The sequence below is a fragment of the Coregonus clupeaformis genome, chromosome 14 (assembly GCF_020615455.1).
Source record: "Coregonus clupeaformis isolate EN_2021a chromosome 14, ASM2061545v1, whole genome shotgun sequence".
Taxonomy (NCBI): domain Eukaryota; kingdom Metazoa; phylum Chordata; class Actinopteri; order Salmoniformes; family Salmonidae; genus Coregonus; species Coregonus clupeaformis.
The window spans coordinates 36759678-36779795 of record NC_059205.1 but is presented as its reverse complement, the minus strand read 5'-3'; the positions used below and the strand labels follow the sequence as shown (position 1 = coordinate 36779795).

The 20118-nt window shown below is 39.3% G+C and overlaps 1 protein-coding gene across 1 annotated transcript; it reads right to left on the bottom strand.

The window, feature by feature from the left end:
• Positions 1 to 1698: 1698 nt before the first annotated feature.
• LOC121580947 (protein canopy-1) lies at positions 1699 to 20039 on the bottom strand. Its single transcript, XM_041896170.2, has 6 exons — positions 19813 to 20039; positions 11050 to 11152; positions 9447 to 9562; positions 3986 to 4195; positions 2948 to 3044; positions 1699 to 1870 (listed from the first exon to the last, which is right to left on the bottom strand). Exons 2-6 carry the CDS (start codon positions 11141 to 11143, stop codon positions 1830 to 1832), a joined length of 558 nt encoding a protein of 185 aa, XP_041752104.1. The 5' UTR covers positions 11144 to 11152; positions 19813 to 20039; the 3' UTR covers positions 1699 to 1829.
• Between the last annotated feature and the right edge of the window lie 79 nt (positions 20040 to 20118).

Sequence of the window (20118 nt, the reverse complement as noted above, 5' to 3'; positions counted from 1 at the left end):
TTTGAAATAACTGGAAGTTCAGTATGGGGAAAATGCTGTAATTCCTGATGGTAATGAAAATGATATATTGTATCCTGTTTGTATTCAACTTGTCTGGTTCATAGGGTTTCATTTCAGTCACAGTGAAAATGTGTTGCATACAAAGCTTGACCCATGCATTGTTCTTTGTTCCTTAGCCAAAGGAGGTTTGAAATGTTTTTTTGAAAACTGACCCAAATATTTCCACAAAGTGTAGATACATTTTGTGTAAAACTGTCCAAAAACAATAAATAATTTCCCCCAAAATGAAAATATTTAGATCATAAACCCCCCAAAAAACTTGTGATTATTTGTCATTATTCGATGAAGTTGTGAGGGTCATTATATGAAAATGGAACAACATTGTCCATGAAGTTTTGCATTTTCCTGGCATATATAGCACAAAGAAATCTCATCTGGAGGAAGTGTTCAATCTGTAGGTGAATTTACAACCTGTGTGCTCTGAGATATGAGTGTTATCACAATTTGGATGATCATTTACTTGATTTAGGAACTTACAGACTCGTGTTATAGGGAGGTGGTCATATCAGGCCAATGTATAACTATCAAGGCTCTCATGTAGGTTTTTTCCCCCCACTGCAAACATTTTGTAACATTGCAAATTCACAGATAGAGGGAGATCCCTTTGGATACATGTTTCACATGTTCTGATCTAGAGCTGGGCAATATGGACAAAAATCCATCCATGAATTGCCTGAATTGATACAATAACAATAAATAGAATGATATGTTTATAACATTGTGCACCAGTTTATTTGTAACATTATTCTCTAAACTACTACTATTAGTTTGATTGTTGTAGGCATCAATTGTCCCACTAACAATCACCCATATTAGCAAACTTATTTCATTTCAAAACTTCACATTTCTCTAGTATAGGCTACTTATCGTAATGAATGATAAATCAGCAAAATGCCTGCGATAAGTGATTGTATGGTCGGTGTCGATAATTTTCGGTTTATCGTCCCAGGTCTATTCTGATCTATATCCTTAAAAATGGGTCATAACATCAAACGTATAGTTCAAACAAAGAAATACAAAAAAATACATCTAAAAATAAGATCAATCAACAGGGGTATTGTTGAAAAATAGTTGGATAAATTGTCATAACATTTGACATACTTCCCCATATTTCAGAGCACATAAAGGTTTAAAATGGAGATGACGGGACGTAAGGGGATTGCTCATTTCAAAATCAAGAATCAACTCCCTCCTCCAGGATACACGGTGCAATCAAATGCAACCTGCCATGCGGAAATCAACTATCTACAACGGTTGAATTCTGGACCAAGAACAGGTCTGTATAATCAACACATTTGGAATTCTATGACATTACAAACAACTCTTAAACTGATCAGCTGATGAAGGTGAAAGCAAAAAGAGGCAACATTGCTGATCCAGCTCATCTTGACATTGTCTGTAGGACGCCACGCCATCATTTTTGACATGGCTGCCTCCTCAGTCTCTCAAAGCTGAGTACAGCACATTCAAACTTTGCTTTTTATTTTTTACACCCATCTTATCATTATTTTAAGTGCCACTTCTTCCTCCTGCATGACACAGCATCAAGCTGGAAGTTAGGCCTACTAGGACTACCTAAAGAAACACACCTGACTTTCTATCTCATGATACAATTCCGTGTATCATTATTCCAGCATCTCAATTCAAAATAGAAAACTTTATTTAAAAGAATGCAACTTCATTGATACAATATCCTTTAAGCATTATATCTTCATTTGAAATATATCTCTAAACTGGTCCGATCACCCGCAGCAGAGACGCATGTAAAACTATAGTTCGTCACTCTGGAATTTGGTGCCTTTACAGTGATCTGAAAATGAAATATTGACAAAAATTAGTCCGCCATCTTCTCAGATGGCCTGCTGAAAATAACTATCAATATTTGCAGACATCCAGTAAGTGACACACAATTTACTACAATGACACTTGCAGAAAAACAAATTACATCATATTGACAAACATACGAGATAGGAGCGGTGGTTTCTATTCAGAAATTCTAAATAACTCATACTTCCATAGCACATTCAAACTATCGGCCTACGACCGATCTTGTTTAACAAAAATTACTATTTTGCTAATCTAATAGAGTATCAGTGTCATACAAGTCCACAACATCATCCTCCGAGACTCTATACCGGTTAAAAAACAAACTGTTAAAAATATCCTGTCTTCTGCTCAGAAATAGTACTTTGCCTGTTACGCTGCTCTGTTTCAGAACCCTCACTTAACAGGGTTGAAACAAAATGGCGGATCAAAGACGACAGTTACGTAAGGGGGAAATCATGACACTACAAATAGAGCTGTAATAAATGGTAGTTGTCTGGATGTATCCATTTTCATATTCTGTTTTAGGATGCATAATAAACAAAAGTGATCATGTTTGTATTCCCTGGTAGGTACACACGGTACTCATCTAAACATGTTTGTATTCCCTGGTAGGTACACACGGTACTCATCTAAACATGTTTGTATTCCCTGGTAGGTACACACGGTACTCATCTAAACATGTTTGTATTCCCTGGTAGGTACACACGGTACTCATCTAAACATGTTTGTATTCCCTGGTAGGTACACACGGTACTCATCTAAACATGTTTGGGGTAGCGCCATAAAAAAACTGCGATATTAAAATGTTACGATAACCAAATTGAGTATTTGCATGGCATCTGTACTCTATCCTTTACAAAGATACAGATACTATTTTATGAACAAATAATCACTGCAAGTCATTTAAATAAATTCATATAAAAAAGCTTATCAAAACCCAATGGTGTTATACATTTGGGTAATGATGTGAGTAATAACATAGTTCTAGTTAGTATCTATGCAGTAAGGGGAAAACAGGAGGCCTGGTGAGTGAGAAACAACAAAATGTCTGAAACCGTACCTGATACTTCATTGCATAACTTGTCAACCACATGGTCTGTCTCTTTGGCAAAAAGAGAGATGATATCATCTTCAAATTCCTCCACAATGCTTTCACACTGTAACAGAAGACAGGGGATAGGTTACCACACAACAGACCGCACCACCAGGTCCTCCGCACATGAGAGGTTCACAAGCATGTAGTTTCACACAATAATGGGCACGGAAGTGAGTGAGACTGCCATTTGTCCTCTCGCCATGCTGTTCAGCCATCTTGGATGACTCATGTAACATAGATAGGCAACACGATTCCAAGGTGGCGATTCCACACACGCATCTTTGCGCATCATAAGATTTCTTGCATGTGGTGCCTAACTTGATCTTAAATATGTGCAAATTTACATGCAAGACCTTAAGATAATTGTAAAGGAACAAAGGAAAATACGTTATCGTCTGCATTTTGGGTTAAAATAATGTACAGCCCTGGCACGTATCCAGACTGAAAAACTTCAACACTGAATGTTACACTGTAATAACTGTAAAAATATATATAATTATAATAATGACAATTAAAAATGCAAGCTCTAATACACATATTTCCAGATTTCTTGTTCTCATTTCAATTGTGTCTTTCTATATTACAGACTATGGTGCATGCAATATACCTTAACAAAAAAGGTCATAAGTAAAGTGGAAAAACTATATCAATGTACGGTTTAAAGTTACGGCCACAATTATCAAGAATGTAACTGGATTTTCAGATAATAATAGCTGTGATATCAACAACCAAGGCATTACATTGAATTCTGTGCTTTCAAAATTAAATTGGGTTAACCGAGGTGAAGCTTCAACATAAGAAGCAGTTTCCCTCTGCAACCAATATCTCTATTCACTTTTGAAAGACTTTAAGTATATGGACATGCAGAACATAGGAAATAACTTAGCTACTTCACATACTAATCTGAATGTTGAAGTATGAAAGCATGACCTATAGCATAACTGAAAAAATATATATATACATTAATATGTGAGTAAATTAATCAATTATTGCCAAACTAACCGCAAATTTTAGGGCATTGGATCCCTCTGGGCCATCAAACTTGAAATTATTAAAATCAGGAAAATCCCCGGCATCAGAACTTCTTGGAGCAAATCTTTTGTATTGCTTTTTCTTGGTGTCTGGGTCCACATGAAGAGCATAGTCACTCATGCTACCACAAACTCCATCCAGAAGCTCACTCAAGTTGGTCTCAGATCTAGCAAGAGGGACCTGGTGGATAAAAAGACACAAAAGTAGAAGGAAAAAATAAATAAATCAGGTTTTATATAAATTAAACTTAATTGAGTCCAGTTCTATGACGTTGCTTAGGATCCGTCTGGGTCATGTTGGTGACCCCTAACTACTATTCCTATCACACAAACAACCCTTACTTCCCCTATGATGGAACTATGACTTTTAACCTGTAGAAGTATACCCCTTCCCCTTGGAAACAGGACAAAACATGCAATAGTGTCTAGACAGGTCAAGGTGCACTATGCTCCCGCCCCCATGGCCTCCCCGGAAGGAGAGAGGGGAAAGGGTGACTGGGAGCAGTGAAAGGGCCGGGGAGGGGGGCTGAGTTAAGGAGCAGGGGGAGGCCTAAACAGCAGCCAAGTGCAGGGTAAACAGTTCAGTCTCATCCTTTGGTCTCTTTTGGTGGTTCATCTCCTCCACCCTCCAATGATCAAAGCAGGAAGTTCTCCTTGTCAATCCTGGTCAAAAGATGCTGGGCAAGGGGAAGGGGGGCATATTGCCGATGAACTGGATTTTGTGCAATGTAGATATATCCCTGACCCTATTGTCCCCTTTCAGCCTCAGTATGGACCCTTCCGGACCCACTGATTACATTACAGAAGCATTTCCCCCTCCTCCTTTATATTTATATCTGACTCTTAGTGACACAAAGGGGCTTCCGTGGCTCACCGCCATCTGCTCACAAAAAAGATAAAAAGGTCTCAGGGAACTGCCTGAACCCTGCCACATATTTCTCTCCTTTTTCAATGTAAGGGGCAGGAAGCTAATTGAATGTACAGAGAGATAAATAGTTAACATTGAGGATGGTCTATCAAAGAAAACAAAGGTTTGACGACTTCAACATTAACGTTGAACTGTTAACTAATAAGTTATTGCAAAACAAAAAACAAACAAAGTGGAATATCAAATGTGCACTGCATTCAACCATTACAGCAATTATTTGTCCAAAAATGCAAACATGCAATTTTGCTATTCTTAATTTCTATATATATATATATATATATATATATATATATATATATATATATTTTTTTACACCATTGGTCTATTTTATGAACATGTATGACGAGATCTTGACTTAGTTGGTAAGAAACATCTACCTTAAATGTAAAAAAATATATATAAAAAAATTAAAATAGAACAAAACGTCCAGCATTAAAAAGCCCAACCTCAAGCAGAATCCTTATCAAGCAATCCTGAAAATGTTGTGGAATTAAATTCCTTCCTTACCAGTCTGAGGGGTTTGAAAGGGACCCGTCAATCACATATTTCCTGAAGAATGAGGAGGGGACTAGGCAGGCCTGGCAGAGAAAAGGCTTCTCAGGGATGCTATTCTCCATTGAATTCCCATTGGAAAAACATCCATTATCGTAACACTGAGGAAAGGGGCTTTCAATTTCTTGTGAGAATAATAGGGACCAATGAAAACACAAATAAATAAAAACTAGAACCTATTAAATGCCACTATTTACAACAATGTGTAATGTTACTATAGTCTTCAGAAAAGCGATTGCCACAGTATGTACACTACCGTTCAAAAGTTTGGGGTCACTTAGAAATGTCCTTGTTTTCGAAAGAAAAGCAATTTTTTTGTCCATTAAAATAACATCCAATTGATCAGAAATACAGTGTAGACATTGTTAAATGTTGTAAATGGCTATTGTAGCTGGAAACGGCTGATTTTTTTATGGAATATCTACATAGGTGTACAGAGGCCCATTATCAGCAACCATCAGTCCTGTGTTCCAATGGCACATTGTGTTTGCTAATCCAAGTTTATCATTTTAAAAGGCTAATTGATCATTAGAAAACCCTTTTGCAATTATGTTAGCACAGCTGAAAACTGTTGTGCTGATTAAAGAAGCAATAAAACTGGCCTTCTTTAGACTAGTTGAGTATCTGGAGCATCAGCAATTGTGGGTTCAATTACAGGATCAAAATGTCCAGAAACAAATAACTTTCTTCTGAAACTCATCAGTCTATTCTTGTTCTGAGAAATGAAGGCTATTCCATGCGAGAAATTGCCAAGAAACTGAAGATCTCGTACAACGCTGTGTACTACTCCCTGTGTAAGGACATGAGGGATACAATTGTAGACCTGCACAAGGCTGGGATGGGCTACAGGTCAATAGGCAAGCAGCTTGGTGAGAAGGCAACAACTGTTGGCGCAATTATTAGAAAATGGAAGAAGTTCAAGATGACGGTCAATCACCCTCGGTCTGGGGCTCCATGCAAGATCTCACCTCGTGGGGCATCAATGATCATGAGGAAGGTGAGGGATCAGCCCAGAACTACACGGCAGGACCTGGTCAATGACCTGAAGAGAGCTGGGACCACAGTCTCAAAGAAAACCATTAGTAACACACTACGCCGTCATGGATTAAAATCCTGCAGCGCACACAAGGTCCCCCTGCTCAAGCCAGCGCATGTCCAGGCCTGTCTGAAGTTTGCCAATGACCATCTGGATGATCCAGAGGAGGAATGGGAGGTCATGTGGTCTAATGAGACAAAAATAGAGCTTTTTGGTCTAAACTCCACTCGGCGTGTTTGGAGGAAGAAGGATGCGTACAACCCCAAGAACAACATCCCAACCGTGAAGCATGGAGGTGGAAACATCATTCTTTGGGGATGCTTTTCTGCAAAGGGGACAGGACGACTGCACCATATTGAGGGGAGGTGTACCTATGATAAAAATTACAGACCTCTACATGCTTTGTAAGTAGGAAAACCTGCAAAATCAGCAGTGTATCAAATACTTGTTCTCCCCACTGTAGATATTCCTTTTTTTTTTTTTTTAATCAGCCATTTCCAGCTACAATAGCCATTTACAACATTAACAATGTCTACACTGTATTTCTGATCAATTTGATGTTATTTTAATGAACAAAAAAATTGCTTTTCTTTCGAAAACAAGGACATTTCTAAGTGATCCCAAACTTTTGAACGGTAGCATACCTTTATCATGACAATCTAGAAATGTAATTTAATTAAGAGTGACAGCAATGTTTTTCCATGGTCCAACCAGAATCATTAAAAGCTATTCATTGAGAATGAATACATTTAATAAAAACTCTATATATTTACAGAAAAAGGTAAGACAATAACTTCCATCAACTTATTAAGTTCAATGTCTTTGGCTTAATGATTCATTGTTGTAGTTTTAACATTGTGGTGTGAACCTTGCCTTCAGGGAGCCCCACTGGTTGCTGGAGAGCAAAGGAGATTTAAGACCAGCTAATCTCCTATGATGGAATCTAAGCTTGGACACCCCTCCCTCCTTGATTCAGACAGGGTCAAATGCCGGTGGGGTGGGGGAGGGTTTCTTGGATTTATGCTCAGAAGTCAAAACAAGCCATTGATTAGTGCAACAGGTAGGCCTACACTTCCATAGGGTAGTTGGTACAGAAGTTGATCAGCCATCACTGTCTGTTGGCCGTTTCACTTAAACGGCCAATCAGCAATTGAAACAATAACAAAGTGTTTTCCCCGCCTCTGTTTAAGTAAAAAGCTGAGGGATGGGGCTGGAGAAATGTAATCACTCAAATTCATAGACAAAGCTATGGATGCACGACCTGACCATCCATGATATCAAAATTATAGTTAACCATGTTGAGGATAAAGTGTTTGTTTAAATTTACTTTGTTTCTAAACATTGGAGTAAAACAAGCTTTTATTTGGGGTTCTGATAAGTTACGCCAGTTCAACTAAGCTCATGAGGCATTTTTATGTTATATTTTTCAAGAATCAAAATGGGTACATATCATTAATTTATAAGTCCAAAAATGGATGTAGCAACTGCTGATTGCCCCTTAAAGGTCAGTGTGCTTACTGTTCAGAGCACAGTAATACCAAACGACTTAAGTCAATACTTAACTCTTCTCTTGCGAAAATTCATTTTGATTCAGTAATTATCGTTGAGCTATATCATTGCATTCATACGCTCTCTGTGGTCCTCTGTAGCTCAGCTGGTAGAGCACGGCGCTTGTAACGCCAAGGTAGTGGGTTCGATCCCCGGGACCACCCATACACAAAAAAAAAATTATGCACGCATGACTGTAAGTCGCTTTGGATAAAAGCGTCTGCTAAATGGCATATTATATTATTATTATTACTCTCTCTCTACTAACAACAACAGGGGTAATGCTGAGGCACACCCCCACAACTTGAGGGCAAAAGGAATGGAATATGAACAAGACTCACAGGGGTATAGGAACTGTAATTAGCATTTATTTTCAAACTAATCCTCTTTTAGAAAACACTTAATGAGAGTCTGTGAATATGACATACACAGCTGATCCATAGATTGAGCATAATGAACAGGAAGGAATGAGACAATCTGATGTCCAAAATTATTCTCATGTGTCAAGAGAAGATCAAGACAACTCAAATGTTTAATACCTTGCCTATGGAATGTTTGATTACATTCAAACCAATATGGAATGAGAGAACTGGAGTTGTCATATTAGAAAATATCATAATCCCTTTTACTTGAAAGTTAACTTGAAATGGCTACGGGGGAGATGAAAACATAAATCAGCCTAGCTAAATAAACACCACGTTATTAGATATCAATTACCACCAAAAGGGGATTAACCCCTGAGATCAATAGGTGAGCTGACCAGCTAATGACAGTCCCTGGACACTAGGGATATGTCACGAACACTACAAGGCCTGACCTCTTCACATTACAACAATGCTTGGTTAGGAAAAGAGGAAAATACAGTTGTTTGAATTTCCCCTACGTTCCAGAGAATTAACCAATAAGCAAGCTTCTGATTTAGGAAATGTAGGTGAAACACTGTAATAAAGCAGTTACCAATGCTTACAACGACACAAACTGAAATTATATTACATCCTGATCTTACTTTTCTTATTTTCTTCAGCCGGGATATTTCACAATACACTCAATTCCATTTCTCAAGGTACGAGATCCAGGAAATCGAGCCTCGTACTTACCAGACTGATTACCGATGCGCAGCGAACATTCATGTAAGCTCACGAGATCAGGTTGCTTGCGAGGCTACAGGAAACCAGGAACTACTTTAAAACCACTAGGCCTAGCCTATGTTTTGTCAAGTATTTTAAGTATAAATATGCATCTATCCAATCTCTAAATTCAGAAAATATTATATTTCCAGGAAGTTCAATCAATAGCCGTATGTGTACCATGAGATGTTTCACTTCAGTGGAGTGCACTTTGGAAACAAGCTTTTACTGAGGTAGCTACCTTTCTATCAGTCAGGCTCCCATCAGGGTTGAGTTTGAACGCTCCCACATGGATGGTCTTCTTTGGATCAATCTGACTGATTGAATAATTGAGCTCATCAACAATAGCCCTGCATGCTAAAAGAAACAGATATTAGGTTAGTACAATATAGGTTAGGGATATATAGATCCATAGTATGCCCATAGGTAAAGAAAAGTAAAACTGCAATAAAATTAGTTAAAATGAAATAAGCTTGACAGACTGATGATTAACAGAATGACAGCAATATTGAGATACTACAGGGTGTACACTATAAAACACAATAAAATAAGGAATTATGTTTACAGAACTGTTGATAAGAAAACAGTATATAGATCAAAATATGATAACATGAAAACATTTTTTTACTAAAATGTTACTTTTACATTTAACAAAAGTCTTAATACTCACATAAGCATCAAAGGAAATGCAAAAACATGACTAGAGCCATGCAATACTATTTTGTATACTGAAATCACCTCATATGTCCACATTCCACACTCTCGATTCAGCTATCCATTACATTTTTTCAAGACCATTACAATTATTAAGTGTTACGATCAAGCAAAGCTCAATTCAATGAGTATATATGAAAACTGCCATACAAAAAGTGTAAAGCCTCATCTTTTTACAAGGTCCAAATAAAATGTATATAAATTATATCAACACCAAAGTAAATTAACCTATTAACCCTGAGAATTATACGTTAGATAGCATCCAGCCACTCTTTAATTCCAAATGGAGTCTTTGGTCGTTGTGTTTTTTTTTAAATCAGACCTACAAAATGGGGGTAATGCTTCACTGAAAATTGTACAGTATTCTCATGCCAGATGTCAGACTGTATGCCTGGAGGGCTTCTAACAGCTCATAAAATGTCATTGATGCTATGATGCACAGTAGGCTACACTAATGGCGTACTGTGCTGAGAGTTTGCATTGGTAGCTTGACAAGTGTTACATGGTCATGCAAGGATGACTCCAAGGTTTGGTAAGACTGTAGTGTTGGTGTCGCTGTAGAGTTCAAAGAAAGAAAATGGCAATATGATGAGCTGCCTTTCACCAAGTTTAATTTGGCTTTGTAAAACAAAATTATTAAAACTATGTAATAGCTGAAAAAGTTCAATTATGAAAGTTTTCCATAGTGCTCCTTTTTTATTTTTAGATAAAGAACATTGTAATTTGTCTCTGTCCTTCGTACCCTTTTGAAATTCAACATAAATATTTTCAAACTGCACAAAAAACACTTCAAAATAGTTTTACAAATAAAATGATTGTCCAGAATTGTACGGGAAAATTGTGTTTAGCAAAGGTAAAAAACTAAACGGTTGATAATCAAGAAAACCATCAAATCTAGAATAGGAAAATGCTGCCTTGGCAGGTCAAATGATATGAAACGAGATTACAAGACATTCGTTTGATTGAGGCAACTTTCACAAAAGTTTATATTTTATGACAATACTTGTTCACTATGCAAATCTATACTCTGCATTGGCTATAAACAAGTACTGCATTTCATGTACATCCTGAAAACCCCATATCTAATAGGTAGAAAAGGACTAAGTGGACAGATAAACATCCCAATTTACCTGAACAATACAGCACCTTGTCTTTTTTCCCTTCAGTCGTTTCGATTAAGATACTCATTGCCATCAAGGCAACTTTTATAATCCATGCTGCCATATTCGTAGCCTGAGGGAAAGAGACATGTGTCAAGCAGGCAAGCAAAGCCAATTCATTATACGAATACAAAAAAGGTATTTGCCATTCATCGCCTCCCACTATATAACAAGTAATATTCGGAAAATCAGGTTGGGAGGCAAATTACTGTAAATGTTGGATTACTAATTTATTTTTATTTATTTTTTAACAAATGTGTCTAGACATTTTTAAAAAAAGAATGTGTTGCGCTCCAAGAAGTTACACTCCATCTGTGAAGGGGTATAATGGTACAGAGATAGAGTGTAACTGGGTTTAACTTGGGCCACAAAACTGACTGCCTCTCCACAAGTGTGTCAGGGGTTGGCCACAAGTTGTGTCATGTTTAGACAAAATATTCAAAACAGAACTTAGTCTACAACTTCAAGCTGGTAAAAAGTAGGCTATTGAAAAACAGTGGCACCTGCAGAGAGTTGCCATGGATGTAAACAAACACTGAATATCAAATCAAATGTTATTTGTCACATGCGCCGAATACAACAGGTGTAGACATTACCGTGAAATGCTTACTTACAAGCCCTTAACCAAAAATGCAGTTAAGAAAATAGAGTTAAGAAAATATTTCAAATAAATAAATAAATAACACAATAAAATAACAATAATGAGGCTATACACAGGGGGTACCAGCAGTGTAAAAACAAATGGAGGATGTTGTCCTGGCACCACACTGCCAGGTCTCTGACCTCCTCCCTATAGGCGGTCTCATCGTTGTCGGTGATCAGGCCTACCACCGTTGTGTCGTCAGCAAACTTAATGATGGTGTTGGAGTCGTGCTTGGCCACTCAGTCGTGGGTGAACAGGGTGTACAGGAGGGGACTAAGCATGCACCCCTGAGGGGCCCCCATGTTGAGGATCAGGGTGGCAGATGTGTTGTTGCCTACCCTTACCACCTGGGGGCGGCCCGTCAGGAAGTCCAGGATCCAGTTGCAGAGGAATGGTGTTGAAGACTGAGCTGTAGTCAATGAACAGCATTATCACATAGGTGTTCCTTTTGTCCAGGTGGGAAAGGGCAGTGTGGAGTGCGATTGGGATTGCGTCATCTGTGGATCTGTTGGGGTGGTATGCGAATTGGAGTGGGTCTAGGGTTTCCGGGATGATGGTGTTGATGTGAGCCATGACCAGCCTTTCAAAGCACTTCATGGCTACCGACGTGAGTGCTACGGGGCGGTAGTCGTCATTTATGCAGGTTACCTTAGCTTTCTTGGGCACAGGGACTATGGTGGTCTGCTTGAAACATGTAGGTATTACAGACTCGGTCAGGGACAGGTTGAAAATGTCAGTTTAGACACTTGCCAGTTGGTCCGCGCATGCTCTGTGTACACGTCCTGGTAATCCATCTGGCCCCCGCGGCCTTGTGAATGTTGACCTGTTTAAAAGGTCTTGCTCACATCGGCTACGGACACATCTGCTGCAATAGCCCATCCGTTACAAAGACCAACGAGTTGTGCGTTCCCAGATACCGTTCTGCCCACAACTGTTGTACTGCGCCGTTATTTGCCTGAATGTGGCCCACCTGTTAGCTTGCACGATTCTTGACATTCTCCTTTGACCTCTCATCAACAAGCTGTTTTCGCCCACAGGATTGCCGCTGACTGCATGTGTTTTGTATGTCGCACCATTCTCGGTAAACCTTAGACACTGTCAAGCATGAAAAGCCCTGGAGGCCAGCCGTTTCTGAGATACTGGAACCAGCGCACCTGGCACAGACGATCATACCAAGCTCAAAGTCGCTTAGGTCCTTCGTTTTGCCCATTCTAACATTTATTCAAACAGTAACTGAATGCCCCGATGCCTGTCTGCCTGCTTTATACAGTGGGGAGAACAAGTATTTGATACACTGCCGATTTTGCATGTTTTCCTACTTACAAAGCATGTAGAGGTCTGTAAGTTTTATCATAGGTACACTTCAACTGTGAGAGACGGAATCTAAAACAAAAATCCAGAAAATCACATTGTATGATTTTTAAGTAATTAATTTGCATTTTATTGCATGACATAAGTATTTGATACATCAGAAAAGCAGAACTTAATATTTCGTACAGAAACCTTTGTTTGCAATTACAGAGATCATACGTTTCCTGTAGGTCTTGACCAGGTTTGCACACACTGCAGCAGGGATTTTGGCCCACTCCTCCATACAGACCTTCTCCAGATCCTTCAGGTTTCGGGGCTGTCGCTGGGCAATACAGACTTTCAGCTCCCTCCAAAGATTTTCTATTGGGTTCAGGTCTGGAGACTGGCTAGGCCACTCCAGGACCTTGAGATGCTTCTTACGGAGCCACTCCTTAGTTGCCCTGGCTGTGTGTTTCGGGTCGTTGTCATGCTGGAAGACCCAGCCACGACCCATCTTCAATGATCTTACTGAGGGAAGGAGGTTGTTGCCCAAGATCTTGCGATACATGGCCCCATCCTTCCTCCCCTCAATACGGTGCAGTCATCCTGTCCCCTTTGCAGAAAAGCATCCCCAAAGAATGATGTTTCCACCTCCATGCGTCACAGTTGGGATGGTGTTCTTGGGGTTGTACTCATCCTTCTTCTTCCTCCAAGCACGGCGAGTGGAGTTTAGACCAAAAAGCTATATTTCTGTCTCATCAGACCACATGACCTTTTCCCATTCCTCCTCTGGATCATCCAGATGGTCATTGTCAAACTTCAGACGGGCCTGGACATGCGCTGGCTTGAGCAGGGGGACCTTGCGTGCGCTGCAGGATTTTAATCCATGACGACGTAGTGGTTTTCTTTGAGACTGTGGTCCCAGCTCTCTTCAGGTCATTGACCAGGTCCTGCCGTGTAGTTCTGGGCTGATCCCTCACCTTCCTCATGATCATTGATGCCCCACGAGATGAGATCTTGCATGGAGCCCCAGACAGAGGGTGATTGACCGTCATCTTGAACTTCTTCAATTTTCTAATAATTGCGCCAACAGTTGTTGCCTTCTCACCAAGCTGCTTGCCTATTATCCTGTAGCCCATCCCAGCCTTGTGCAGGTCTACAATTTTATCCCTGATGTCCTTACACAGCTCTCTGGTCTTGGCCATTGTGGAGAGGTTGGAGTCTGTTTGATTGAGTGTGTGGACAGGTGTCTTTTATACAGGTAACGAGTTCAAACAGGTGCAGTTAATACAGGTAATGAGTGGAGAACAGGAGGGCTTCTTAAAGAAAAACTAACAGATCTGTGAGAGCCGGAATTCTTACTGGTTGGTAGGTGATCAAATACTTATGTCATGAAATAAAATGCAAATTAATTACTTAAAAATCATACAATGTGATTTTCTGGATTTTTGTTTTAGATTCCGTCTCTCACAGTTGAAGTGTACCTATGATAAAAATTACAGACCTCTACATGCTTTGTAAGTAGGAAAACCTGCAAAATCGGCAGTGTATCAAATACTTGTTCTCCCCACTGTATAGCAAGCCACAGCCATGTGACTCACTGTCTGTAGGAGCGAACCATTTCCGTGAACGGTGTGGTGTACCTAATAAAGTGTATATTCAGCCTGACATTCATGTGAGCATTACAATATGATTACAACCCAAAAGTAATATGAAATGCACTCATAACTTAGCTATGACAACAATATACTTAGACTACTTTGCGTTTGCGTTTGTCTGGGCTTGCCAGCCAGCAGACCTGCACAAAACATTGCACCCTGGGAGTTGAAATGCACTCTGGGAATTGTAGTATGCTGTGTAAATTCCACTGTATTTCTATGCCGATGTGTAGACTATTGCAATATAGAACCTTCAGAAATTAGCTTAAGTGTTTTTTGTTTGTTTTGTGACTAAACTATTCATTTAATATATTAAATTATTTAGCTGTATTGAATAATGAATCATAGGTCTAATGAATGTTATTTGACCCAATATTATGGCCATAGGTTAGCAAATTAAACCTGATATGTATCAAATTACATTTTGAAACAGTTTAGATGTAATTGTAAAATGATTTTGACTGCTCTGAGTCTCAGATATGGTTTTGCATAGGGGAAATCGAAGATATTCTTTAGTGTATATATATATATATTTTTTTAATAAATTGAATATTACATATTCTATTTGTTATTTTAGTTCTACCAGTTATCAACATGTTGTTCAATGTAATAAATAAAAAAATGAAGCCCAGTGGTTATTCTGTGACTTTAGGTAATCCGCTTTCTTTTTCTTTGCAGTGGTATCGTTTTGGTATTGAGTATCGTTTTGGCGAGTATCCTTTCGGTATCGAGTATCGTGATACTAAACCTGGTATCAGTATTGAAGTAAAAATTCTGGTATTGTGACAACACTACTCTCCGCCACATGGCAAAATGTGTAGAATTGTAGCAAACTTGCTTTAAACCTGCAACAATTTTTTGCCCGCACTACAAATGGCTATATCGGTCTGCTAAAACAGGACTAGTAAAGGCCCAGTGCACTAATGTAGTGGGAAAAAAATATTAGCACTTTTTAAACCCCTAAGGTCGATGTCCACACCCCAGCGGAAATCAAATTAGCATAATTTTAAAAATCCCCATAAAAATCTGTCAGTTTAAGCAATTTTTTTATTGGATCCGTCTCAATCCACCACATCCGCCTACGTAACACTTCTGCATCTGCGGTGAAAGGTGACAGAGCTAAAGTGGTGTTTGTCAGACCAAAAATCGGTCTTCTCCCAAAATCGTCTGTAGTGTCCGAACGGTTTGGCCTACAAACTACTATGACCAATGTTCCCTCAAATTTTTTTCACCACTAAGCAAATTTCAGGTCTGCTGAGCGCAAACTTGAACGTTGTGAAAATTCTGTGCATCTTCCAGCGCGCGTTTACTGTGAACACTGAGACTGTACCCGTTTTAAGTTACAGTTTTAACAGTGGCCAAGTAGGCTATTTTATCATAATGTAGGCCTACCAGAGTGGCCTACCATCATAAACAGCCAATGTGTGGTGTTCAATGTAGACCTACATTCCATGGGACTTTTGAAAAAATAACATGCAGGGCTTGACATTAACCTGTCTATCCACTTGTCCTTAAGACAAGGAGGTGACTGAAAAGGTTGTTGTGTTGTTTGATGCAAGAAACCACTTAACAAAATAAAATGCATTATTATTCACATACCATTATTACAGAGAATCAGACAAATTATGCTACCCTCTGGCTATTGGCTACTTGGCTTATTCAAGCCTGTCTCAAAATACAACACTGCCCCTTTAAGAAAAGAAAAAAAGCACTTTAACTGACTTGATTTAACTGACTTGATGCCACACCGGTCTGTGTAAAGTACGGACTGAGTAGTGCATCTCAATGCAATAGAATCATACTCTGTGTTCTGCCTACAACAAAATCTCTTGCATAGTTCGTTTTGTTTCGGTATGTTGCATTTAAAGTGGCTAATATTGCGTTGATTCGATCACAATTGCCACAGTAAAGGGAGACGTTGATAGTGTTAACAGGGAAAACTCTATAACAGTTGTCATCAACCTTTTCTGAGTTAAGATCACTTCGAGTCAAAATGCAAGCCGAGATCCACTGCTCAGATTTTTTTTTTTTTACATTACTTAAAAAACGTAAGACTATGCAACATTAACCACTTAAAAACAGTACTGTAGCAATGAGGTTTGTGCAGTAAGCTATAGGCCCAATACATTATCACCACATTTTGACTTTGCTTGAATTGCCCTGCTAATGCATTGTTGTTCTGCCATTTTTTTAAATTATATTTCAAAACTTGAGGTAGGCTGTATGATCACACCAGTAATAGATCTGTTGTTGTATTACTTGTGAAGCACAGCTGAGTGAGCATACATTTCAATAATTTGCTTTTTATTTTACTGGGTTGATGGTGCCTGCATCTGATGGTCAGTCTCAGTGGAGGGAGAGAGCAGCAGACTGAGGGTCCGCCTCTCAACATCCCTCCACTCTCCCTTTCCTCCACTGACACTGACCAAAAAGGGACACAGTCTTCCAGCTGATGGTGAAACTCGAGTCGCACTGCATTATTTCTGCCTCATGCACAAATTAATGTTGTTACTCCTATGAACAGAGAAAGTGAAATATTCCTCGATATTAAAAAAGACCCAAGCCGCTAATAATAATAAGAACGCAAGCCTATAAATACACTTTCATTACTGCTGTAGCGCTGAGTGGAAATAGGAAGAACGCGCATTTTATGGCTTATAATAGTGTTGAATACAAAGTATTGACAGAACTGAGTCAGAACTTAAACATGAACTCACTCATAAAAACAGCAGCTCTTCGCTGTATTCATTGACAGTCTCTCTCTAGCTATGGTTTTAAACGTTTTGAAATCTCAAAGTATCAACTTTGCCGTAGCTTTCTTTTATGCCTGCTACGTTACTGCAGACAAGGTAATCTGAGCCATCCGATTGGCCAGCGGAAGGCCTACAGTGCACTTGATTTGCTCTCCGGGCCCGCTTGGAAGGCAGAGTTTGTACCTTCAGACAAATGAAATGGTTGAAAATGGCAACAGTTGCCTACCCGGCTGCATCGCCAACAGCCCGAGACGAATAAAAAAAAATAGGAACACAAGGCTTTATAGTTGGGTTTTTTACAGAAATGTTTGGCAATCGACTAGGAAGGCCTTGGAGATCGACCAGTTGGTGACCACTGCTCTAGAAAGTTGAGTGAAGTTCAATCTCGTGCTTCTCTCTGTGGGCTAATATTTATTCTGCGCGGCAGTCTTGGGGCTACTGCACGCCCGCACAAGTGCGCAGCTTAGAGGGAACATTGATTATGACCCCTCTATGGAAAGATGAGACCCTCACGAACATAACAGTCTTCTCTTTTTGCGGTACAGCCGATCTGCCAACTTCTGTCTGTAGCGTCCGAACAGTTTGGGCTACACACTAATATGATCCATCTGTGTAAAGGTGATTCTCATGAACACGTATGTCAAAACATGGGTTTCTATGGGCTAACAGCAGTAAGGCCAAATAACATTTTTCATCAAATAAATTTTTTATATACACTACCGTTCAAAAGTTTGGGGTCACTTAGAAAATGTCCTTGTTTTTGAAAGAAAAGCAATTTCTTTGTCCATTAAAATAACATCAAATTGATCAGAAATACAGTGTAGACATTAATGTTGTAAATGGCTATTGTAGCTGGAAACGGCCGATTTTTTATGGAATATCTACATAGGTGTACAGAGGCCCATTATCAGCAACCATCAGTCCTATGTTCCAATGGCACGTTGTGTTTGCTAATCCAAGTTTATCATTTTAAAAGGCTAATTGATTATTAGAAAACCCTTTTGCAATTATGTTAGCACAGCTGCAAACTGTTGTGCTGATTAAAGAAGCAATAAAACTGGCCTTCTTTAGACTAGTTGAGTATCTGGAGCATCAGCAATTGTGGGTTTGATTACAGGATCAAAATCGCCAGGAACAAATAACTTTCTTATGAAACTCGTCAGTCTATTCTTGTTCTGAGAAATGAAGGCTTTTCCATGCAAGAAATGACCAAGAAACTGAAGATCTCGTACAACGCTGTGTACTACTCCCTTCACAGAACAGCGCAAACGGGCTCTAACCAGAATAGAAAGAGGAGTGGGAGGCCCCGTTGCACAACTGAGCAAGAGGACGAATACATTAGTGTCTAGTTTGAGAAACAGACGCCTCACAGGTCCTCAACTGGCAGCTTCATTAAATAGTACCCGCAAAACACCAGTCTCAACGTCAACAATGAAGAGGCGACTCTTATATCTCTCAGATATAGGACACACGCTTCAGAACAAACTTCGTTTTGATTTTTTTTTGGGGGGGGGACTATCTGTTGCTCCATGTAGTGAATCTGTTATTCAATGCATTTGTATGGGCTAATAGCAGTAAAGGCAAAAATATTTTTCATCAAATATTTTTTGGGGGATACTTCAAGGGGTCTTCAAATTCCAAATCAAATAGCAAAATGATCCTTGGTATGACCTTCTTAAAACAATTCCATATAGCTTAGTAGTAACCCCCTGGCTTAGACAGGGTTTAGACACTTATGGGTTCCAAGTTGAATGCACCAATTTGTAAGTCACTCTGGATAAGAGCGTCTGCTAAATGACTAAAATGTGCTGCAGCACCCTCAGCACCCCTACTTCCCGCGGCTGTGTATAACTGCAGGAAAGAAACATTTTTCAATTCAGCTGTCAAGAAGGGTGCCACTAAATAGTTTTGCTCATGGAGAAAGCAAGGTAGCGGTCGAAAGAGGCGATTGTGGCAGGAGAAACGCTATAGTCGCCTACTTGTTTGTATTGGTTGACTAGGCCCATTAGTTAAATCTATAGCCTCTTGTTAAAATGCATTGCAAAAAAAAAGGTTTAACAGATAAGATACAAAGCACTGTAAATTGGATGTATCACTGTATTCGTTTTTTTGTTAAATTAGGATCTCCATTAGCCAATGCCATGGCGACAGTTTGTCTTACTGGGGTCCAGTCAGCGCTTTGAAAGCGTCAAAATACGAAGCCTGCGTTGAATGCAGCATAGAGAGCCAACAAAGTTGTCGGGCAGCCTTTTTTCATGTAGCCTACGCAGGGTAAAAACATTATGAAGACAGAGCAAATGCTACCCTGACATTTTCTAACAATTCCATCAGTCAAGTAGCATAATAGGCTACTGGCTTGAAATAGATATTTGGCTAGACGTGAACTTACCTGTTTAAGTGAGAATGAAGAACAACTTTTCAGCAAGGTAGGCTATAGCGGTGAAGTCGGACTTCAGACGCGTGGGACAACGTTGTGGATTCTGATTGAACATAAAACAAACGGATAAAGTGAAGTTCGTGTTTTAATTTTCACCTGTTTTGAATGAAACATGATCATCTACATTAGCCTACTGTCAGTGGACAGTGTCAATTTACATGCTTGTTCCAGGCGTTGCCACGTTCAACCAGGAAACAACAATGACAGCTGAGTGAGCCAATGGTATTGTGTTAACTCAGCACATTATAGCCAATGATG

What these genes read in the sequence shown, in the direction of transcription:
- LOC121580947 (XM_041896170.2), bottom strand. Translation starts at nt 11,143, where the DNA reads ATGGCAGCATGGATTATAAAAGTTGCCTTGATGGCAATGAGTATCTTA. An exon ending in CCAATGCCCTAAAATTTGCG is followed by an intron (nt 3,045 to 3,985) that starts GTTAGTTTGGCA and finishes CTTCTGTTACAG; the next exon opens with TGTGAAAGCATTGTGGAGGA. An exon ending in GTTATGCAATGAAGTATCAG is followed by an intron (nt 1,871 to 2,947) that starts GTACGGTTTCAG and finishes TTTCATTTTCAG; the next exon opens with ATCACTGTAAAGGCACCAAA.